This window comes from Rhinolophus ferrumequinum, chromosome 11 (genome assembly GCF_004115265.2).
Source record: "Rhinolophus ferrumequinum isolate MPI-CBG mRhiFer1 chromosome 11, mRhiFer1_v1.p, whole genome shotgun sequence".
In the NCBI taxonomy this organism is placed as follows: Eukaryota; Metazoa; Chordata; class Mammalia; order Chiroptera; family Rhinolophidae; genus Rhinolophus; species Rhinolophus ferrumequinum.
Genome location: NC_046294.1, coordinates 2,611,188 through 2,635,792, shown reverse-complemented (window position 1 = coordinate 2,635,792; position 24,605 = coordinate 2,611,188). Strand labels below are relative to the sequence as shown.

General features: G+C 56.3%; 1 protein-coding gene across 1 annotated transcript in view; it reads right to left on the bottom strand.

Moving 5' to 3' along the window:
* The window catches only part of SHANK2 (SH3 and multiple ankyrin repeat domains 2), a 471,028-nt gene that overhangs the window by 299,620 nt on the left and 146,803 nt on the right, over nucleotides 1-24,605 (bottom strand). The window contains 1 exon segment of the mRNA XM_033119735.1: nucleotides 14,760-14,826. Within this exon segment, the coding sequence (XP_032975626.1) occupies nucleotides 14,760-14,826 (67 nt within the window).

Genomic DNA, 24,605 nt, shown 5'->3' with positions numbered 1-24,605 from the left:
CTGACACTTACAGAGCTTCCAGGGACCACATCTGCTTCTGAGACAAGGGCTCCATGGCCACAGATACTTTTAATGGGCAAAATAAGGAAACGGAAATAGCTGGGTTCAGGCCGGAAGTGGACAGGACACGTAACCCTCCAGCCAACGGCTCAGGGCCGGTGGAAGACACGGCCACCATCGGGGCTATTTCAAGAGAGACAGACCCTGGGAAGAGCCACCTGGGACATTTCTCTTCTTCACAGTCATTGCAAAGAACCTGATGGAGGGCAGTGCCCACAGCAGCTACCTGAGCCAACGTCTCACTTTGTGTAAAGGAGGAAACCCCGTCAGCCACTGCTCGTGGCATTTCCCCCAACTCTTTGCCAGGTCATGAAAACCTTTGCTGTTATTTACGAATATCTCACGGGTTGAAGATACTAAATGGTGATGCCAACGAGAAGACAAAGTTGGGTTTGTGCTCAGCACCTGTCGCCAGCACGCTGGACAAACCATCCTCAGTGACACTGGCTAGTCAGTGACAGAAGCGTGCATGACCAGAAAGATGGCATGGTCTGGGCGGGCTGCGGGGGGCGCGGGGGCGGGGTGCGCGGGGGCGGGGTGCGCGGGGCTCCGACGCAAAGGATGCTTTTGATGGAATGAAGAACAGATAGGTCTACATATCTCACCCACCGGCTATTGGATGCCCAATCTGTACCAGGCATGGCTGGGCATTTTACATCCATGAATGACCCATTTCCAGCCACAGGCAGCTCCAGCTCTGAGTGACGGCAGTGAAATTCTAGCTGAAGCCAGCCAGCTGAGCAAGCACGTAGGGGCACGACGTCCTCTCCTGGTGGCCATAGGCCTGGCCACCCCAATGCCCCGACTGCCTCTTAGCCTGGTCCATCTGGACACTGACAAAGGCCCTCACTACCCAGGCCTGGGAGATTCCAGAAGGTCAGTCAGACCTTTCACAGCAGCTCTTGGTACAAGTAGGGAGCTCGTCGGTCTGCGAGCTGGCGGCTGGTAGAGCGCCACAGAACCCGGAGACGGTCTAACAGCCGGGAGACAAACATGGCCCTGGTGACAAAAGAGCAAATACTACAGCCTGTTCCCAGCCAGACAATGTTGTCTTGTCTCTTCCTCATCGGTACCGGGCACCAAAAACACCATCGATCATTCACAGTGAAAGGAAGACGACATGGTGTTCTCAATTTTGTCCCCTTCTGCAGCACATCTACATGAATTTATCTTCCACCACCAGCTGGACAACTCGGAAGAAAGCGGAGGACAGACATGATGGGCAAGACGCAGGGGCAGCGAACCTGGGCTCGAACCCCGACCTCCGCCAATGGGCAGAGTTGGGTAAGTCGCCAAGCTTTCTGAGCCAACTTTCTACCCTCACCGTCTACCGTGCTCCGCAGCATTTGTCACCTGCCCTTCTTCTGATCTTTCCTTTGGCGTAGCAGCTGCCCCCCCCATACTGCTGGCTGCAGGATGACCATGTGACCTAGACCCAGCCATTGGTTCTAGGTGGCAAGTGGCTGAAGGCCCCACTATTTGAGGAGGGTCCCAGCTCCCACCCTCAGCCCCAGCTCTCCCTCGGAAGATCCCAGCGACCTCCCAAGGGTCTGGTCCAGGGGAAGGAAAACGTTTTCTGGGGCTACTTATTGTCCTACTACTGCAGATGCCCCCATCCTGGTGGCCTCGTTTGTCAGGGCAGCCCCTGTGACCAACCAACAGCCTCGGGGACAAGACTGCATGTGGATGTCCGAGTTCTGTGCCTGGGCCCAGCCGACTGTGAACCAGAGACGGCCCGCCAGGACCCAAGACGGGATGACTTCCTCCTCTTCTGCCTCATTTCTGACAACTGCTGCCGGCTCATTTGCTTCTCAATGTGTCCCTTCTGGCTCGGCTAAAATCGGCACCACGTATGTGCACACGTGTACAAATTCTTCTGTCTCTAAAACTTCTTTAAGTCTTTGCACTTGTGCTCATTAAAACCAGAATAGAAACCTTTCTGCACTCGACTGCATTCCCCCGCGCCGTCTGCCAAGCCCCCAGCCCCTTCGATGAGGCTCAGATACTTGCAATCCCACGACGAACTTCAAGGAAGGACGCTCAGGTCTCTGTCTGAATTCGGGCTGAGCCCTGATCAGAAGAGAACCCTGCACTCACGTCTGTCGTGGCCGCAGAGCCCCCAAGAGCCATGGGGGCTGGCCCAAGGTGACGCGGAAGACTCTGGATTGGAACCCACGTCCTTCCTATACTCAACTGCCTGCTTTTTTCTAGGTTCCACTGGCCAGATGCCTTCTCATCTTAACAAAAGTTAAGATTCCCGCGCTTGTCTCCCAGTGTGCTACCAGGGGTTCTACTCAGCAGTCCAGAAACTCCAGGATCAGCGAATTTTCCTAAAGGCTACTTGGGACTTTCAGGTTCTCTGAGGGACAAGGGGTTCTTGCAGCAGGACGCCATGGAGAGACCCCCTCTCCGATCCAGGCCTTGTTTGGGGTCCTGCAGTGGCTCGCAGGCCTGGTGGTTCACGGATCCCACAGACAGGTTCCCAGGTGAGGGCTCAGGGCGGAGCACAGCGCACATGGATAGCAGCACTCCCTCTGGGTCAGGAAAGGAACCTTCTGGCATTTCAGGGCAGCAGATGTTGGTAAAGTCGCCACCTACTGAGTTTACAGCCCGGCATTCCATCTGCTCTGTCGCTCGCTCGCTCGGTAATTATGTGCTGTGCAGCTCTCCAGGGAAAGTAAGGTCCCGGGAGCTGGGTGCTGGGGACAGGGAGGGACCCAGGGCCTGGTCTAGGAGCTGCCCATCCAGCTCAGGGGACAAACCATGCACCCGATTTCTAGGAAATGAGCCACAACTCTGACATGAAAGGGAGGTCCTGCAAACTTGGGTGTCAGGGCTGGGGGAAGCGGTGCATGGATCTTTGACGAGAGTAGGGGTTGGCCAGGAGGCGATGGGATGAGGTGCTCTGAGAAAAGGGGACAGCCTGAACACAGGAGCAGAGAGTGGGACGGGGACGGCAGCTCTCTGACCTGAGAGGAAGGGGCTGGAAAAAGAGAAGGTGGGAAGCAAGAAACTTCTGAGAGACACGGAGTTCTCAGTGGGGCCTCAGTGCCCGGCCGGCTCGGGGGCCATTCTGGTCTGCGTTGGTCTTTGTCCCCACGGGGGTGCCCTTGGCTGGGGTGGGGCGCGGTTCGGGTGTCCGCTCCCACTAGACCAGGGCTGCCTGTAAGGACCCCTGCTCCTGTGAATCACGAATTTCCTCCCACAGCAGTGGGGACTGACTGAGTCGGGGTCCCCGAGGCCACAGAAGACAGGTGCTCAGGCCAGGCACAGACTGTCCCTGGGGCAGCCTGCAAGTCCCCGGGGTGTTTCCACGGTTCTGTGGGACCTTGGAGTCCGGGTGTCCCTGGAGTCACCAGCTGTTACCCTCAAGAGACAATTACTTCTGACAACACCGTGAGACTCCCTCTGTGGCTTCCACAGTGAAATCTCAAAACGATGGCTGATGTCCAAGGGGCCCGACTGTTCCCTTTTCAGGAGCTGCCACCAGGTTTCTCCCTGCATGTGGGCATTCAGGGTGAGCTCCGAGTTCCAGAACTCGGGTATCCTTAGTCTGGTGAGAATGTGCTTAGTTCACCCCTGCTAAAGAGAAGTTTAACGACCTCAAACGGACCCCCCCCAACCCTGCAGAGGGACATACTGAGGACCAGTTAGGGGGCAAGTCAGCTGCCACAGAGGAGGAGGAGAGAGGCGTGAGCGCCCGTGGGCGGGGGCGAAAGGGCTGTTTCTGCTGGAAGAGGCAGGCGGCCACAGGACTGCCCGTAGTGGGGGTGAGCCCAGAGGCAATGCGGTCATGTGCCTTGTCCTACAAGCCGCAGACAATGCATATCTCAGAGCAGCCGGAAGCTGGTTTTCCTGGATAAAATGGCCCAGAGAGAAAGACCAAGAGGGAAGCAGCCAAAGACTGCTCTCCTTGGAAAGTCCCACCTCCAGGAGGGGCGTTGGGGGGAGGCTGAGATGGGAGTGGGTGACCTGGCACCGCCGTAGACAGGACAGGGTTGGTGCAACATGGCTCGTTGGTACAGAGAGGGGGGTTTGGGCTGGGCAGGCAGAACCTGCAACTTGCTCGTAAAATCATCCAAGAGCACTGGGGGGCGGGTGTGAAGGGGAGGACTGGGGTCTCCAGGGCCCAGAGTGGGGGGCATGGGAGGGGGAGCCGCCTACCTGACCCCCAGGAGGCAGGACTGCAGGTGAGCAGCAAAGCTCTAGAGAACCCTGCCCAGTTCTCTAGGGGAGGGGTGGGGGACAGGCCTGTCTGAGGCCCGCGGGGGCGGGGGGGGGGGCGGGGAGAGTCGGGGACACACAAAGGGTAAAAACTGTACTGTAAGCTAAGATGGGGGCTCCAGAGCCAAAGGATTGAGTCCAAACCCTCTGTGACCCCGACACGTGCCACGTTTCTGAGCTCTGTAAGCCCCACTCTCCTCATCTGTAAAATGGGGACAGTCCAGTAGGGCTGCCATTGCAATTGAATAAAAGCACCAAGAGCAATCCAGGAGGAAAGGGCACTAAAATGGCAGTAGCTGTTTGAGTAGTTCAGATCAAGACAGCCTGTTGCCACCTCCTCCAGGAAGCCTTCCTGGCTCTACAGCCCACTGGCAGTTAGTGCCCCCAGTGCTGACTTCAGCCCAACCCCACTCCCTCCCATGGCACAGATATTCTTCAGGAAACCAATGCCTGCAAGTCCACGTCTTCAGCTAGTCCTGTCCCCACTGACCCCCGAGTCTGGCCCCAGGCTTCCACCAGGGGGATTATCAAGTGGGAGAAGAATGGCATGGGGTAGAGAAAAGCCAGAATCCAAGAGGATGGCAGGGGGGAAGGCGGAGCCAAGCAGGGCTTTGGGAAGCAGGAGGGAGCGGCAAAGCCATGGACCCCCATCCCGGGGCACAGCCACAGATAGAAGAAATGATAGGCAACAACCAGCCTGCACTGGGGCTGAGAAGTGTGCCTGGAAATGCAGGTAGGTTTGGAGGAAGGACTGGGAGGCCCCAGGGGGAGGGGCAGGGCAGAGGGGGTGCCGGCGAGGGCGAGGGCAAGGGCAAGAAGGGCACACACAGCATCCCAGCCTGGGCAGAGGACACACCGACACGCCCCTCCCCCTCTGGAAGGGGCCTGCGCTTGGCTCCGCCCGCTCGGCCCACCACCTGAATCCGGTGCCCTTTGTCACGTGCAGAGGGCCCCGGGTGGGAGCTCAGAGACTTGGGATCGGAGACAAGGAAAGGGAGGCAAACCCTGGGGCCAACGACCCCTGGATCTGAGAAGGATGAGTACCGAGGCGTGTCAGGGGCTCGGCGGAGCTCACCGTCAGAACAAGGGCTCTGGAGAGGAGCCTGGTCGGAGGTGAGAGCAGGTGCCGGGCCCAGCCTGCCTCCTACCTATGCCCCATTGCTCCGGGAAGTCGTGTGCTCACGGGGCTTGGGGTTGTGCCGTGACTGGTGGGGAGGGGGTTCCTGTGTCGTGTGGTGGGCAGGGGCCAGGCACACTCAGTGTCCAGCTGCACGGGGACAGTCCAGATGAATCGGGAGTGGCCCAGCAGACATTCACGTAGACGGGAAACCTGTTTATCTGAGCGCAAAACCTGCTCCGTCTGACTTACAAACACATGTACTTTTTACATGGTTTTGACACTCACTCGCTTATCCGGGAATGCAACCAAAACTGCCACGTACGTGAAAGAAAGTGGACGTTGTGTGTGGGGGGAACTCTACTGGGAGGTGTTCACCGTTGCAGACACCCCAGGGCCAGTGGTGGGGCGCCCTGGCTGTCCCAGCCGCCCGGGGCGCTCACGGTGCTGCTGGCCAGTGTGCCCAGAAGGAGCGCCCACCTGCCCTTCCCTGGGGCCTGCCCCTGTGGCACCGAGCGCTGCGCTGCCAGCTCTCTCTGCTTCTGCGCCCTTCTATAGGACAGCGAGGACACCATGTCGATTTTAAAGGTTACGTGTCTTTGTTAGGTTATGTTCCCCATGAATTTCATGAGGATAATGGACGTGACGCTACACAGTATTTTTTCTAAAAGGTGCTGGGGCTGGATGTGGTTGGAGCCACAGAACAAGGATGTGCTGACCCCGAACGGAAGTTTGCAGAGAACTCATGGTGAGGGGTTGGGGGTGACGGCGGGTGTCTGTGGCTGGAGGGGGGGTAGGCATCTACCCAGGGGCCCCCAGTGCCCAGGACCGGGAAGCAAACAGCCCGGAAAGGCTCAGGTCTGGGGACTACTTCCACCCTGAGGACGGAAGGAGTAGACACGTGTGGGGAGGTGGAGGACTTGCCGAGCATCTCTCGTGGGAGATGCTCACCAGGGGTTACGCAGGTCCACTGCATGTGGGGCACGCAGCCAGGGATTCCTCGAGAAACAACCACAGCCGGACGTGTCACCTGCCCAGGCCCTCCCCCAGGAGGGTGCCGAGGCCATGTGACAGGTGTGAGCCCCTGAAGAGGCTGTTTGGAGGCTCGGGGGAGGGCGGGTGTGGGGACAGAGCAGCAATGATGACAACGCACGTGGACACGGCGTCGAGGTGTTACGGTCAGTGCGGCACCCTCCAGGGAGACAGACAACAAGTGTCCCTGGGAGGACAGTGACAACAGCATTGGGGACCGACCAGAGACCGCGTGGCTCTCCCAGTCGGCACCCACCCGGGCATCGGTGCCAGAAGTCGGCCACATGTGGAAACACCAGCCCAACAGAACACACATGCAGCTAACTCACAGCATCACAAACAGGGCAGCACCTTAGCTCACGTCCCGACACGTCCGCCAGCCACGGCGAAGGATTTGGGAACAAAACTTCTAGGCTAATAGGAGTGGGGGAGGGGAACTGCAGCAGCAAACACAAACCCCAATGACCATCGAGACCCAGGAGGGGGGCTGGCGGGGCCCCAACAGCAAGCAACCCCGTGTATGGGGGAGGGGCCACAGGAGCACAGACCGGGACCTCCTTGCAGGAGCGGCCCCCCACCAGGAGGGAGGAGGGCTGGGAACAGAATTAACCTGCAGGGGCGGGTTGCTCACATCCGCAATGAGGCGGCTGGGCTTTATTATGTCTCCCTCCCTCTGCAACTTGCTTTGAAAATATTCTCCAGAATCCAGACAACAGCTGGGTGACCGCTGCAGCATTCTAGGTGACATACTAGCCTGGCTTTCCTCGGAGAGGTTCATTCTTAACGCTTGTGAAGGAGACACTCGACAACGCTGACCCAAATCGATCCAACCTTAATGAAACAAAAGAGGTTCAGGCTTGGGGTTTTCCCGGGACCTGCTGGTTCCACTCGCAAACACGAAAGATGTCCGGTTTACTTATATCAGCCGCGATGGTCAGTAGCACATCTCACAGTCAAAATGCCAGAAAAACTGAGCACTCCTTTCAAATCAGGTCTATTTTATTTCACAGCAGGTGATATCTACCAAGCAGGTATTTAAAAAAAAAAAAATATTGCTCTCTATCAGCATGGATTTACGTCCTCACACATAAACACACACACACAGACACACACACACATTCATACCCCAAATATTGCATTAAGAAATCTGTTTGAAAACACCACCCTCCATCATCTATACATCTCCAAAGCATAATTATGCAGACACTCAGTTCTGAAACCTAGCAACAGTAACCAAGTATCCTTAGTTGGCTAATCAGACACCCCAACTCACACATCAGCTCAATGTGCTTCATTTTAAGAAACAAAAACCTCTCGCTTCTCTCTGCACAGCTGCGGAAGGACAAGATGTATGAAAACAAACCTTGTTCGGTTGAAGAGGAACAACCCATGTCATTTAATCCATCTGACTGTGCGTCTCCCCATAAAGCCGGGCAAAAACAAAAACAAGAGAGATTGTGAAAAATAGGTTATCCCAGTGCAAAGCTAATCGGCTTGCAACACGCTTAATATTTGCATGACTGTTTCGGACGCGAGCTCCCCAGCTCCCCGACAGCTTTGCTCTGGCTTTGGGGGTCCTCCATCCTATAGAAGCCATCGTAAACACTCTATGGCAAAGCTGTTAAGACCTGCTGGGCTCATGTACTCAGCCACAGCTAAACACTGGGTGACAACAAACGGGGATTAACTTCGATATTCACGGTCACGTTTAAATCATCCCTTTCTCCAAGCTGGCAAATAAAATAACCAAGTGGAGGTCACATTTAATTTTTTTTAAAGAGGAAGAGAGTGAAAAATAAATAAAAGAACCACGGCATCAGTTAGAAGCAACATACATGCTGGCCGGACGGTGTGCAGAGCGTTTCGCGACAAGATGTAATCTCGCTTTTAAAGGGATGGAGTCGTATCCCCACAGCGTTCCGGGTCCATTTCCGGAGCCCACAGACCTCGGAGCACCCATCCATCACCTCCCTGTGTTCCAACACGCTTACTGTCCTCCCCCTAACGCCACATCGCAGCCTCCTAAGTGTCCTGATTTCTGGGCTGTGCACTTCCGTGTCTGGAAAACAAAGGACCCGTCACTCCGAGGCAGAGGCTATTGGATCTTTCAAGGGACTTTTTTTTTCTTCTTTTTAGACAGGCATCCCATTGATTAGGCTGTGTGTGCGAAGTCAGGAGAACGCTTGGCATTTCAATTTCCTCACTTTGAAGCGTCACACTCACCCCCACGCCCCCAGCCTCCAGCTTGGAATTTGGGGGTCCTTGCACCATGGCTATATTCAGAAACGTGACCCAACACGATTCAGGCAAAGGTGAGTCTTGCCCGCATTTCCTCTGAGTTCAGAAGCCTGACATGTGGGGTTGGGTGCTCCAAAATGGGGTCCCAGCCTCGCTAAGTGTCTGATAAACAGGATTCATCACGGGTTCGTCCTGGACAGAGGCAGGGCCAACACCTCAGGGTTAGGGCACCAGTCCCCGGTCTTCTGTATTTCTCCTATGCTGTGGTGGAGCTTAGAGGTCGGGACTTGCTGACAATTGTAAAGTAGAGGAAACGCAGCCCCCACCGCAGCACTCCCCGCCACAATGCTTGAGGCTCAGGGTGACAGACAAACGGCACGGACAAGGTGAAGTTCTGCAGTGTTCATCCCAGACACCCAGCACCCAAGACGCCAGGAGCAGACAAGAGATTCATTAGCTTTGACCAAGACGGGTTGTGACAGCATCCTCACAGGTCACAGAGCATGTGGGGCTGGGGGGAGGGGGGCAGCTGGAATCAGAATGCCACAAAGCCTCACACGCGACAGATCGGAGACCCACAAGCTAATATGGCCCTGGAACCCCCTGGTGACAGGGTGGAGCGAGCAGTGGCCCCCACACCAGCACAACCTGCAGCCCAGGCCTGCACTTCCTGGTGCCCCCAAGACCTCCGTCCCTGGACTCGGACCACGAACGCGCAGGAGCAATGAACCACCACATCCTGCAAACACATCCCACCCAGGGACTGACCTGCCTGTAACGATTCTCTACTCCTTCACACTCAAAACCCGGTGTTGGGGGAAGGAGGGTTTTTATGTCAAGAGGAGAGGGGGTGGGGGTGGGAGCAGACAGAGGAGTCATTCATCCAGCAGACGTTTCCTGAGGCCCTACTGTGCACCAGGCACTGCGGGGGAGAGAGACGGTCACACAGCCACTGCGTGCCCACGCCAGCCCCCAAAAACCCCATGCAAGCCCTAATCCCTGGATTCAATCGTTGTGACGTTATTTGGATGTAGGGCTTTGCAGATGTAATCAATTTAAGGATCCAAGACGAGATCCTGGGTTTAGGACGGGCCCCAAATTCCAAGACTGGACACAGACACAGAGATCTGAGATGCAGACACAGAGGCCACGCAAAGGGAAGGCAGAGACGGGAGTGATGCATCTGCAGCCCCAGGGACACCAGCACTGCCGGCCACCGTCAGAAGCTGGAGACAGGCGGGGAGGAGCCTCCCAGCACCTGCAGAAGCAACCAACCCTGCCAACACCTTGACTTTGGACTTGTGGCCTCCAGAACTGCGAGACAATACATTTCAGTTGTTTTAACTCCCCTAGTGGGTGGCATTTTACGGCAGCCCCAGGACACCACACTCGGCCAACCCTCATGTTTTTAACACGCCCACGGGCGGGCGGGCGGGCATGGGAAACAGGCGGGGCTGCTGCTTGGATGTCCAGCTGGAGGGACATAGAGCACTGACTACAGAGGCCACCCCCGACCTACCGAGCCAGGCTCTCTGGGGGGCGGCCTGGGCCTCTGCATTCTACACAAGCTCCCCAGGAGCACCCCAAACCTTGCAAGCACTGCTGGGCGCTGGGGCACCTCGGCTGTCCTCCGTAGGCCGGTCAAGAATAGGACAGAAGTGGTTCCCAAGCTCTCTCTTGGGATCAGCTGCCAGCAGCACGGAAGGCTCGCTGGGAGTGGGGGTCGGGGGTGAAGCAGCAGCTGGGTGACGGAGCCCAGGACCTGGGGGAAGTGGGGGGATGCAACAAAGAGGCAACGTGCAGGAGAGATTTTTTCTAAGCAGTCTCCATTCTCCATCGAAACAGCGACGGCCAGGGGCTCACCCAGATTTGGAAGGTGTTTCCATGCGGCCCCTAAAGTCAGGGCACAGGGAGGCGAGGGGGACACGCCCCTCTGTGGCCGTCACCTCCCAAAGGACCAGGCCTGGGACGGACAGATGTTTCTGAACCCCCAAATTAGCACGGGGCCCGCACAGGATGAGAGCCGTCACGGAAACATGCTGACTGAGGGGGTGACAGTCCGGGCAGCTTAGAGACCTGCCCATTCAGGTGCCCCCAGGCTCTCCAAGGATGTTCAGTGCCCCAGTGTCTTAAACACCAGAGGGAAAGGACGTCCCCTCCGCTAGCAGGCTGCTCTCCTTGGACCATGCAAGTTCTTGAGGTGGGAGGAGTTGGGGAGCAGTGTGCCTAGAGTTCTCAGGTCTCACGGTCAGAATTCCTCCCTTTGGTGATGCCCCGGAGGTGGCTGGTCCTCCTGGGGACAGCAGCCACAAGGTCGCCTCCTTCGTCCATAAGGTCTCCTGATGGCCCTGACAGGTGCCCCCGACCCCGCAGAAAAGGAGGATTCCCGGTGCCTTGGAAAGTTCCACGGGTGTCAGGGGAGACGTGTCCCTGAAATGTCACACTGAGTGTGGAAGTCGAGGAGGAATGAGGACGGGGACAGGGGTGGGTTCTGCAGGAGAAGGTGCTCGGGGCCCTGGGAAGGACAGGGACCTGCAGGGGGCGCTCTGTCCACGAAATGCCTTCCCTGCTGATGGAAGATGTGCCACTCGAACAGCCACCGTCAGTGAGAGGCGACTGTGAGCTGCAAAGCTGTCCCAGGGGACCGACCACCTTGCTGCGCAGCTCGGGCTGCTGGCCTGTGAGGCCCGTTCCTCAGTCCTGGGTCCCATCGACTCTCAGGTGACCTCCCGACAGCCTCCAGGTTCAGCCTCGCGCTGCTGCTGAAGCGCCGCCCTCTGCCACTGCCCGACCCCTAAGCCCTGCAGCTGGTGGCCAGAGTGGTGGAGCCGGACCAGGAGCTGTGCCCGGGAAGCGGAGCCAGCGCCCCACCCCGGCAGCGGGCGGTGACTGCAGAACCTTCTTCCTCCCTCCAGCCCCAGGCCAGCCCTGGTTCCAGGCCAGCCAGAGTGACGACTGCAGCCTTGCCTGTCCCAGCCTGCACTGGTGGCTGCAGCTGCCGCGTGTGGTGGCGTGTTCTTCTCGCCTCACAAGGAGGCAGTGGGACGTGGGGGCTGGGGGAACACAGTGCTGCAGAGTTAGATGGACTTGGCTTCAGAGCCTCACTGTGCCACCTCCTCCAGTGTACGCGGGGGACAAGCCTGTACCCGAGATGCACTGCTGCCCTGCCCGCATGCCCTCGGCGCCCGCTGCCCGTGTGTGAGACCTGCTTTCCCCAGCGGCTCCCGCCCCGCCTGTGGGGGGTGTTCCCTGGCACGAGGTAAGCGCCAGTGCTAACGAGGGACTTGAACTGGGGGGTAAACGCATGAACTGCCTCACCCCTGGGCTGGCTCCACGCCGAGGCATGCTCTCGCCGTCCCCCAGCGGCCCCGGTGGGACCGAGCCTCGGTGGCCACAGTGCCTTCTGCTCCGACACACCAGAGCTGCCCGACGTATGTCCCTGCACTCCCCTTGTCACTTCCTGGCATCACCCCCGCAGCGCACCACTTGCCCTCATGTCCTTGCCTCAAGGTCGGCCTCGGGGGAGGAGTGGGAGGCTCAACCCAAAGGGCAGGGGACAGCAGGACTTGGGGGCTGCAGGGATGTGAGGTTGCACGTGACACACAGGCCCGCAGCTGGCAGGAAGTGGTGGTGCTTCCGCTGTGGGTGCTCCGTCAGCCACCAGGAGGGCGGCTTTCCCAGACAGGGGACACAGACCCACGCAGGCAACCCCACGCACGGGCCACGGGAAGGAAGGGCTGGCACGACTCTCCCCGCCGCACACACAGCATCTGGCCCTGCCAGGAATGAGGCAGACGCCAGGCTGGGGCGGCCACGGGCAGACCGTGCACGGTGGGCTCCCGCCTGGAGAGTCGGTGAGCGAGGTGCTGCCAGGGTTTGTAACGGATTCATGAGCTTCGATGAATTAATGCACCGAGTGACGTCTGTGTCCACAAAGGGCCCACAGCCGCACGCCCTTTACCTCCTTCTCGCTGGGAAAGTCTCAACAGAGTCCACTTCAATGGCCCGTTCACCCTGGTGCCACTCCCCAGTCCAGAACACAGACCCTCAGTCAGACAGCGCAGAGGAAGGGAGAGGTCTCTTTTCCCTCCTTTGGAGACGCTGAAGGGACCCTTGGGAAGCGCAGACTTTCTGTGCCATCCTTTCCCTTCGGGACACGCACTGGGAAAGGACCCAGTGCAGTGACAACAGGCAGGGACTCCCTGCTCAGCTGGGTGGCCAAAGCCGGCTCCGCCTCCTCACAGACCCGGGCGGCTTACAAAGCAGCAGACGCAAAAGGCCTCCCACCTCGACCCCAGCACCTGACGTGTGGGAGTCGTGGGAGCCTGAGGCGGGGGGGGGGGAACCCCATCTCTCCAGGTGGGACGTCACATACGTAGCCGATACGGTTTAAGTCACTGGTCAGAATGGGTGGGTACTAACCAAAACGGATTCACCCAACAAACGGGTATCACTTGTACAACAAGAAAAACATCTGTTTGTCAAGAGGCATTTGCATCCCAGACAGGAAAGCTAAATTAGATCTCAAAATGGAAGAGACGGGCCAGGAACCTCCCCAAACTCGGTTTTAAAATCAACTCGGTGCTCCGAGGTACGTGGCGGGTGTTGGACGGTTTCTGAGTTAGACAGATTAGTGGTGGGTTAGGAGGGGGTTCAGATCCGCAGGCAGGGGTCCCCGTTCCCAGGGCCTCCACTCCATGTCCAGAGCCAGCGGAGGAAGCCGTGGCTGCCTCCCTCTTTTCGCTGCAGGGGCCCCAGTCAAGATCAGTGCTTACTAAGGAGGAGGGTGGTCCCGAGCTTGTTACCAGCGCAGACGACTCAGAGATCCACGGAGCTCGTGGGGGCACTGACGGTCCCCAGAGTCGTGGGTGGGATCTGCACACACGCTCACTCACCTCTCTTGTTTGTTGCGTACCCTGCTTCACAATCTCCCAATTCCCTTCCCATCAAGCGGTATTTTTAGACCTAGCCGCGTCTTATCCTACCGCTCACTCTCTCTCGAATTAGAAAGGTGGTGGGGGGAGCTGCAGGCACTGGGAGAGCGCACATCGTTTCCTAAATCACTTGGCAGACGTTAGCTCATCCATCTCGGCAGCGCACTCACGGAGGTGCTGATGTGGCTACAGTGGAGACCTGGGTCTCGGAGCAATTAAGTGCTTTGCCCTTTGCTCACAGGAGGGGTCGTGAGGCCACATGCTCAGCACAGGCGCCCGAGGATGCAAGCATGGCATCTGGCTCTGCATCCTTACACGGTTCTCAGAGGCAGGGTGCGTGCCAGCCACTCACGCCACACGGTACAGACTCGACAGCCAGACGCATGGCCCCGTTCACCCCCAACACCAGACACGAGGGGAGGGGCGCAGGCAGTAAGACACAGATGCCACACGGCTACTTCGCCAGGTGCCTTGGAGCCCCACTGCCCACCGCCCTCGATGTGATGGCGCCATCGTCCAAAGCTCACCACTGCCGGTCCAGTGGGACTGCTCCCTGCTGCAGGTCCAGTGTAAGCCCAGGGCTGGAGGAACCAGGCCAGCGGGCTCTTCCAAGATGCAAGACTGGGCCCAGCCGCCGGCCGGGCGACAGGAGAGAGGAGGAGCCCCAGAGACAGTCCTTCTGGTTGGCACAAGGGGTACTAGAAGGAGGAATGGCCGTCAGCACCATGGCTGGGGACAACGGGGTGGATGCAGAGAGAAGGGAGGCCAGGGGGAAGCCAGTGGCTTGCTCTTGCCTCACTGAGTCACCACTGCTTTGTGTAAGTGGAGCGTGTAGGTTACAGAATCCTGCAGAAACCCATCCAAATTCATTGCAAATGAACGGGTTCACCAACTAGACGGCAACGCCCTATACCCACTGCGGCCACTTTGCTAATCTCCTCGCCTAACTTCTGAGGTCTTCTTCAGCCCCAACCCTGATGCGAGTGGAGAAAATGTAAGGACAGAGACAGAGACGAAAGAGGTGTGACTACTCTGCTTCCGTTAAGCTTCGCTAAACACAGGCTCTGAACCAACCCAGTGAGGACGTGCGAATGCTGGCAGCGACACCTCAGCCGGATGGAGACCCACCGGGGCCCACATACACGCCTACTCACCAATGTCCGTCTCCTTGTGGCTCTTGATGTACTCTGCCAGCTCAAAGTTGCCCGCTATGATGGCCACCTGCAAGACAGGAAGTCACGTTACAGTGTCCATGGCAGAGCGAGCCACACACGCCACACCACTGACGGCCCGCCAGCACCACGAGCCCAACCACAGCTCTTCTTTCTGGAAACAAGAGACATACCTTTTTCCCCAGCTCCATTAGGATATAACTGACATACAGCACTGTTATAATGACCTAACGTAAACATACATTAGGAGGTGACCACCGCATTAAGTTCGGTAAACGTCTATCACCTCACGTAGTTACACAAAAAATGTGTTTCCTCGTGATGAGAACTCTTAGGATCCACCCTCTTACCACCTTTCCGAGGTACCACACAGCACCATCAGCTGTAATCGCCAAGCCATACGCTACGTCGCCAGGACCAACCAGCTGGTAACTGGACATTTATACCTTGTGGCCAAGTTCACCCATTTCTCCACCCCAACCCCACCCCCCCAGCCTCTAGATACCACAGTCTGGTACCTTTTCTAGGGGTTTGGTGTTCTTAGATCCCACATATAATGAGATCACACAGGATTTGTCTTTCTCTGTCTGACTTATTTCACTCGGCATAAAGTCCTCAAGGTCCATCCATGGTAGGACCGATCATAACTCTTAAAATGGCAGCCACGACACCCATCAGCCGTCTTCCCACTCTACCAACCCCACACGGGCCCCTCTTGAAGGCCATGGCCATTTGGTGACGAGGCTAAAATGCCAGGTAAGAATGTACGTGAGAGAGTGCCTCTGCTCCAGAGGCGAACGGTAGAAAAGACATGTATAGTGGGGGGAGGGGGGGGGCAGGGGCGAATGAGGCTGGAGCCTGGAAACCCCACGGACTGTCCTGTGTCCCCACCAGGCCCGGGAGTCCGTTCTTCTGATTAGACATGAGCCAGTCCCCAGAACTGGAGGGAGGGGGAGACCTCAAAGAAAATTCAAAGCTCTTCATGAGGTTTCAGCTCAGGGATAAAAATCCCACCCATGCATGTGCACAGCAGGTGGGGGGCATGCAGCTGATGGCTCCAGCTCAAGCCCTACAGACCTGTGACCAAAGCAAAAAAGCTGCGTGACCCTTGACTGCTGAGGCATCCAGGCAGGTGAAGCCAGTGTCCCTGTGATGGCCGAGAGGTCGCCCAGGGAGACCTGACCCAGAACCAGGTGGGCAGAGCTCAGAGCACTCACGGTGCCCCAGAAGGAGAGACCATGAGCTGGGAGGCCACTGTCTACAACCACAGACGAGCCAGGCATTCAGACAGCAGCCTGGAGACACACACAGCTACAGGCTGGTGACTTTCAACGACAATGTGGGTAGGGCTTCTCCAATCATTTGGCGGCCTTAACAGCAAAAACTGAGATTTCCTGGAGAACAAATTCTACCTCAGGACTGCAGCATCGAGTCCCACCTGAGACCCCAGCCTGCCCTGCAGGTGTCAGATACACCGACCCCCACAAATCGTGTCAGCCAACTCCTTACAAGAAACATCTCAAATACACGTATGAGGTGTGATCAAACAATACGGAGCCTGTTTAAATGAAAAAAAAAATTATTACAGTGAAAGACCCATTGCCATTCATCCCCCTCAAAATACTCCCCCTCGCTTCAAACACACTTATCCCATCCTTCGTGGCACTTTCTGAAGCAGTTCTGGAAGTCCTCTTTCCTGAGTGTCTTTAGTTGTGCTGTCGTGGCTGCCTCGATGTCCTGAATCGATTCAGACATTTACCTTTCATGGTCATTTTGACTTTGGGGAAGAGCCAGCAGTTGCATGGTGCCGGATCCGGTGAATAAGGTGGATGAGGACACACCGTAATGTTTTTATTTGACAGAAATTGCCATATACCAGAAGCGATGTGTGACATGGAGGCTTTCCGTTGTGATCACAAAATAATGGTAAATGCTGCTGCCAAGTGCCACCCAACAAACGGCAGGGACCTTCAATACGAGAAGTGATGCATCAAACCTTAGTAACAGTGTTCAACTTGTTTCAACTTGTTCGGTGCAGTCAATCAGGTGTGAGCTACAGTTGAGAGAAGGTGTGTTTTAAAGTGTGTGGTAAACCATCCCCCGTCATGACAACGATCTGTGTCACACATCGCTTCTGGTATAAGGCAATTTCTGTCCAATAAAAACATTATGGTGTGTCCTCATCCACCTTATTCACCGGGTCTGGTACTGTGCGAATTCTGGCTCGTCCCCAAAGTCACAATGATTCAGGACCTCAAGGCAGCCATGACAGCACAACTAAAGACACTCACAAAAGAGGACTTCCTGAACTGCTTCAGAAAGTGTGATGGGATAAGTGTGTTCGAAGCGAGGGGGATTTTTTTGAGGGGAATTAATGGCAATGTGTCCTTTACTGTAATACGTTTGTTTTAACATTCACCACGTTGTTTGCTCACACCTCATATACTCACACTGCCAGTTCTGTGTCCCGGGAGAGCACTGACTGGCACAGCTGTGCGTGGAGGCCGGGGGCTGTGCAGCCACTGAGACCCATGGATCCCAGACACCCGTCCTCAGGAGGGATGTTCACGTCCCCTCTTGGACACCACTATTGCCCTGTGCCCTCCAAGGTGGCTGCCAGGTACGAGCAGCAGGCAGCCAGACCCAGCCTCTCGCTGGCTTACTAGTGACAGAAGGAGGTACAGCAGCTCCTGTCTGTACCAGCCGGGGGCAGAGCAACGGGAGGCAAAAGCTGTTTCAGGGGCAGCTTTACAGACACAAGGCCGGGTTCACTGAGCTCCATCACCCACTTGGGACTCAGGCTTCCAGCTGGAACCCAGATACAGAAAAGGGACAGAAATGAGGAGCCCAGGTGGGAGGTCAACACAGGCCCCCGAGAAGGTGGTGACCCAGCCTGCTGGCATGTACAATATGAATGTAGAAGGAACGGTCTGCAGAATTATACATGACATACAACCTAATGGCATTTAGGCGACAGCTGGGTAGAATCATTCCTTGTCTTTCCAGCCAAATCCTCAAAGGTCAAACTCCCTTACACCCCTCCGGATGGCGACTATCAGAAAAAAGCAAATAACGAGCGCTGGCGAGGATGTGGAGAAGCTGGCACTCTGGAGGGAACATGGAAAGCTACAGCTGCCGTGGGAACCAGTGCTGAGGCGCCTCAGAAAATTACACACAGAATCACTACTTCATCCAACAGTTCCATTCTTGGGTAAGTACCCAAAGGAACTGGAGTCAGGTAGGATGGTTAGTTCTGTGTGTCACCTTGACTGGGCCATGGGGTGCCCAGCTGTTTGACCAAAATCTCACCATGTGGAGAGCGAGACCAGATCACACCCGCTCCCCACCCCGGGGCTCTGCCTCGGTGACCACCTGAGTCCTGAGGGTGCAGGAGCGTTGGCACGGGGAACCCGCATCTTCTCCCCCAACAGCAGCACCTGGAAAGGTGCTCCGGATGGGTCTCCACAATGCAGGGCCACAGACCAGGGCAGCAAAAGTACAGGGAGCAGCTCCCTCTTCGCAGAACTGAACGAATGGCCGGGCAAGGGCGGGTTTTTCATCTTTTTTCATAACTCACAAGTTGACAAGCGTGTTCCTTTGGCACCTCAAATGCTTACACCTAACACTGATTTGGTCTCACGCTTTTCAAAGCACGTTTTCAAAAGCTGTGATATGACCACCACAGCCTACAAGCAGCTATGTGGTAGGAGGATGGGACGGGGGTCCCCACAGCCCCACATGGTAAGTGCCACAGCAGTGCAGGAGTTGGTGTCTCCAGAGAAGGTGGCGACAGAGACGCCTTGTCCGTGAGGCACTGGGTCCCAGGGTCTGAGGATCGTCCAGACTCCTGCCCCACCTGCCACGCACAGCCAACGTCTCGAGGCCTCGGCTCCTGGACCCCTTGGTCCCCCTCACATGTGTGCCAGTGCAGACATGTACCCCGTCCTGGCACAGACGAGCCCACGTCCCCACACGTCCTTCAGAGCCCGACAGAAACGTCACCAGCATGTTCTTCAACAGCCCTGTGCTCTGCTGAGCCCCAATCCTCACTCCCCCTCCAAATGCTGCCACTTGCAACGCTCTGTGTAAGTGGGAGGGGGCATTTAGAGAAGCAGCACCCCAAATTCCCATCACTGCGCCCACTTCTGGGGCTTATTTCAATCCTATCGTCTACATTTGAATTAGGTAGAGTCTCAACTACCCAATCCCTGCACCCCTCTCATCAGGGACACTTGGTGTCCCGTGGGCAGACCCCAGTGGAGTGTGTCCCACAGACCCAGAGACACAAGACCCAATGAATGAGTGGGGGAAAGGTCCAGGGTGCCACCACCGTGGGTGACTGAAAATTACCCAAGTCTTGTGCCAAAGGGTCGTGCTGGATGCACACGGGGCCAGCGTGTTGAGGAGGTGCTAGGGCAGGTTGGGGGCTGTGTGTGAAGCAGCAAGGGGAGCCCTCTGCTGGGGTCCCACAGGTGGCGTGAGGTACCACCCCCAAGCCAAACCTGCCTGTTCCCCAACAAAGTGTTTGCTCTCCAACAATCTACGTGCCAGGCCTTGTGGGAAACTGTAGCCCTCCCAGACGGGCATCCTACAGCCAGATGGCTGCCATCCCCCCACGGGGCTCACAGACCCACACAGTGGAATGCAAGGAGCAAAGTGAGTGCTGTGGGGCTCGCCACGGTGGCAGTGGTGGGGCAGGCACCACGCAGCTCCAGGAACAAGGAGAGGCCCGGAGGAACTCAGGACAGGGAAGATGTGACGCAGGAACATTAACCCGACAGACAGGCAGGGAAGATGCTGCAGAGTGACCTGGTTTGCTCTCACTGACACTTCCAATCCATTTTTGTCCCTCTTGTGTCGGGCAGTCCTTTCCGAAGGGCTAACGGGGCAACTCCAGCACTGTGTGTAAAATACCTTCCACGTGCTCAAGCCATCTAACCACTCAACCACTCACCTGGTCTCTCACTCACCCAGTTACCCACCCACGCTGCCGTCCGTCCGTCCGTCCGTCCATCCATCCGTCCATCCATCCATCGTACCATCGTTCACCCACTCACTCACCCATCCACCCGTCCCTGCCCTACGCCACCTAGCACTTACTTTGACCTGTCTTGATGCTCTCCCTGGTTTGTGCACATAAGCTTGCTCTCAGATGAGGAAATGACTTTACCTATGTCCCAATATCGAGGACACGTCCATCTTTTTCCACCCGTCACCTGGCCCAATGCTGGGCTCCAACAGGTGCCAAGAAGCCCCTGCCTTCCTATCAGGGCTGGGGGAGGGGTTTCACAGTGATAAAGACACCAAGGAGCCGGGCTGCCCCTTTGGACGCTCCCCTGAGTCTCCCTGGCTCCCAGTTGGGCAGCTGGTACCTTGCAGGTGCCGCTGCCTTGCTACGGTGCCCACGGTGCCATCCTCTTGTCTGGCTGGGGCTAGCAGCAGGGGGAGGGGACAAGTTGCCTCGATCCTCATTACTCAGTGAACAGGCGTCTCCTGGGCTGTGCAGCCAGAACACGGAGGAAACCCACCCCCGCCCCAGGCAGCCTCCTCCTCTCGCCAAAGCGACATGTGCCTCCCAACACAGAGCGCTATTTCAGGGCCTCTGGGATCCTGCCATCCTCACCGTCGCTGGAAGACGGCTCCGCTCAAAGAGAGAAGGGAAGCCGAGGGCGCGGCTCCTCCCTATCCTGGCTTCTTCCCGATGCCAGCATGTCACCTACTTCAGACTCTGACGGCAAGCTAGGAACTGACGGCTACCCGAGACCTGGGAGCCCGGAGAGGACCTATCATTATGAGCACCCAGTGAGCAGGTGGGGAGGGCACTGCGCACCTGGCCCAGTGAGCTCAGAGGTGGCCACACTCCATCAGACAAATCCAAGGAGGCCCCACCGTCTAGGCTGAAGCCTGGAGCCCAGGGCGCAGAGGGGCAGGGGGCCGGCCTGCAGATTCCAAGTCCGCAGCCTCTGAGGCGTCACCAAATCCCATGTAGGGCCAGGAGCCTCGGTCAACTGATGGGTTAGCTGGGGGCCCTTGGTTTGCTCAGGGACCCCACACCAACCTCGGTGGGGCTGCCTGGAGAGAGCCGCCCCCCCAGCAGTGGAGGCACGTGGCAAGTGTACCAACAGGAAGTCCCGGGGCAGCAGGCCAGGCTCAGAGCCGGAGGAAGCAGTCAGGGTTGGAGGCCCTGAAAAGCTCCAATGACACCAGGATGGACGAGCGCATCTCTCCCACAGAGGCAGAAACCCCAAATATTAGGAAATCAGACGCAGACTTACACATAAAGGAAAAGACATCATCACCAGGTGAGCTTACGACAGGAATGAAAAATAAACCAATCAGCATGGTGTTAACAGAACGCGGGAGACCTAGATGAGCCAATAGATGGTTGCAGGACCTATTATCAGCTTGGATAAATGCGTGGTGGAAAAGCACTTGACAAAACAATAGCAAGTCATTATGAAACCTAGCAAACGAGGAATAAAAGGGACCTTAACCTGACCTGGTATCCGTTAAATATCTCACTGCATAAGAAGCCACCCCAAAGCAAAGTGGGGCGCGATTCTGGGGACGGCCCATCTGGGCCAGCCTGTGCGTGGAAGTGGCGCTTCAGCTGGACTGGCTGCTTGGAGGTGGCCTCACCCGCGTGTCTCGGCATTGACTGCGCCTCATCTGTTTTCTTCCACCAGTGGCCTCCCCAGACGGTGGCCTCTGGACAGTCTTCCATGTGGGCAAAATCTAAGGCTGCAGTGCCTCCTGAGGGTAGGTTCTGGAACCCATGCAACACCACTTTCGGAACATTCTACGGGTCAACAGAAGACCAGACTCCAGGCACGAGAGGAAATGTACTCCAACTCTTGACGGTGCGGGGGCCTTGCTTTTCACCTGCTACAGCTCCAAACGCCACTGCTTGATGACGACAGCACGGATACTCTCATTGGGAGCCATGGATGCTCTGGGCGGCCTTGTCCTTCTGGGCCCGAGATCAGGAGGAAGCTCCCACGGTCACACGGCCATTTGGAAGTTGACTCTGGGCTCCAGAGCCTGCACTCCTAAGCGCGACATACACCACTGTTGGGTTAAGACTGTTTTTAAAACAGGGCCTCCCAGGGGTGCAGACTCAGCACCAGAATTATTCTCTGGTCACAAAGGAGACACCGAAGCCCCTGGTTGTCGCTGAGAATTCCTAGTTAAGGAGAAAACCATCTTCAATGTTTAGAAGTTTCTGTTCTAATCAATAGGCAACTGGTACAACTGGTCTACCACACTTTAGTGGTTCATCTTCCGGCCGTGATGTGGAAACGCCGACCAGAAGAAAAGCCTGCCAGCTTGGTGGAGGGGGCCACGCACATCCCCCCCAACCCCTTATGTTTAGAGACTCTCTGCACAGTATTATCCAGTCCTGTTATGTACAATATTTATCATAGTCGAGGGGAAAAAAGTCATGAAAAACATCTGAGAGAGGCATAAAAGTTGAACAAGCCCACAAAAGAATGGGAAGTAATTACTTTACATCAGCCAAACGCATCACCCTCTCTCCCAGATGGATTTGCCCATAAAATGCAAATTTCTCCTTTTGAAATTGCCACGGCTTTGAAGGACACCATTTGGTCCTAGAAAATGTTTGAGTGAATGAACAGACAGAAAGAACACTGGCTTGAAAGAAAGCGAAGAGTTCTTCAATGTTTTCAGACAAATAGTCTTCAAGGGAGCAGCCCGTGGGGGATTTCAGGGGGCAGTAAGATTTCTCTGAGCCGCCAGGTGCCCCTAACTCCCAGGACAGAACAAAAGAGAGCTTTGCGTGCTGACAATCTAAGATTTCGGGGATGACAGATGCTTCTAGACTGGCTTCCACCGCACTGCAATGGTGGTGCCTACAGTGTAGGGCTAGTCACAGCGAGCGCGCCACACGCAGTGACCTAACCTCACTGTGTGCCTGGGAGGGAGACGGTCACGTCTCCTGCTGCTCAGAAGAGGAACTGGCTTCAGGGAAGTTAGATTTCCACCTGACCTAAAGGGAGAGCTTGTCCGTTTGATCCCAAAGCCTGGGGCTGAGAGCTGGCGCTGCACGCGTGGCCTCACGTGGCTCTAACTACAGAAAACTGTCTTGCACCTCAGCTCACGCGCAGCCCCCACGCTCGAAATGAGACGTGAGAGAGATTAATGATGAGATTTTGATTCAGAAGCAGAAATTCAACACCGGGAGAGTAACCACAGAAAAAAATGACAGCTGAGTGTATGAGTTTGTTCAGGCGGCCATAACAAAGTCCCACAGCCAGGGCAGTGTAAACCACAGACACTCACTGTCCCCAGCCCTGGAGGCTGGAATCCGAGAGCCAGGTGTCGGCAGGGCTGGTTCTGAGGCCTCTCTCCTCAGCGTGTAGACGGCCGTCTCCTCCCCGTGTCCCCACACGGTCGTCCCTCTGTGCGTGTCTGAGTCCTGATCTCCTCTTCTGATGAGGACCCCGGTCACAGTGGATGAGGGCCCCACCGTAATGACTCCTTTTTACCCTAATCACCTCTTTAAAGATCAAATCTCCACACACAGTCACATTCTGAGTGACGGGGGGTCAGGACTACAGCGTATCGATTTTGGGAGACACTCAAAACTCAGCCTGTAAGCCCTCGCTTAGCTCACGAGCTGGGAGAATGTCTTTACCTCCCTCGTGGACACACGTATTCCCCAGCAAAGAGCCAATGGGAAGTGCCTGGGATATACACAGTTGCTGGAGACTCTCTCTCCCCACGTGGTCTGTTTTCAGGGTACCAGAGGTGAGGTTTGGGGACTACTGTGAATATCATTCTCACAGATGAACAGAAATTGCTTCCTCCATGTTATCTTCATACGTTGCCTTTATTTCCTCCGCCTTCGAGATTTTGTTGTGAACATTTTCAAACATACGCCAAAAGTTGAAAAAAACAGAGCAATAAAAATCAATACACCACCCACCCAGATGACACAACTGTTTCCGTGTGGCCCGGTGTGGCACGTGGTACACGCACATGTGTGCACACGACCTGTGTTTGGCTAACCCACTGTGATACTTCCTCCTTGAAATGTCTCAGCACTGAAGAAAAGGCGCCATTCTCCTACATCGAGTCACAATCAGATCAGCTTCCATTCCCAAACACCCTCTCACACCCGCTCCATACCTACGGCTCTCAAATGCCCCTTTCCCCCGATTTCTAAAGCGTTCTCCTCTAGGTAAAAGCGCATACAACGAGACGCACATACTGATGGACATCTGTGCCCAGGTAACCAGCACCCCAATCAAACATGACAGCTCCAGCCTCCCCCAAAAGCTCTCCCACACCCCACTCCTCCCCCAGCCTAGACAGCGACGACCTGGTCTCTCGCCATAAATTAATCCTGTCTGTTCACTGAGTGTCACACACAGGACATGCTGTCTGGCTTCTTCCGCTCAGTGTCACGTGTGGACACTCACCCACCCTGCTGCGGGAGTCACTGGTGTCCTTCTGTTTCCTGCTGATACCATCCCGCCGCGTGTCTGCCCCACCCCGAGTCACCATTCACCTGGACATCGGGGCCCCCCCCCCTTTTTGGCTGTGATGAATAAAGCTGCATTGCACATTCTGGTCCATGTACTTTAGTAGCCACATGTTTTTGTTTTCTCTTGGCTGAGCTCCCAGGTGTGCAAGAGCGGTGCACATACAACTTTGTAAGGAACTGCCTTCCGTGCACGGTGTTGGGGGGCAGGGGGGGACCGGTTCACACTTCTCCTCCCCGCCCCCCAGTATAAGAGAATTCCAGTTACTGTACATTCACACCGGCATTGCTGTTGCCTGTTTTTTGAATTTTGGTGGGTGTGC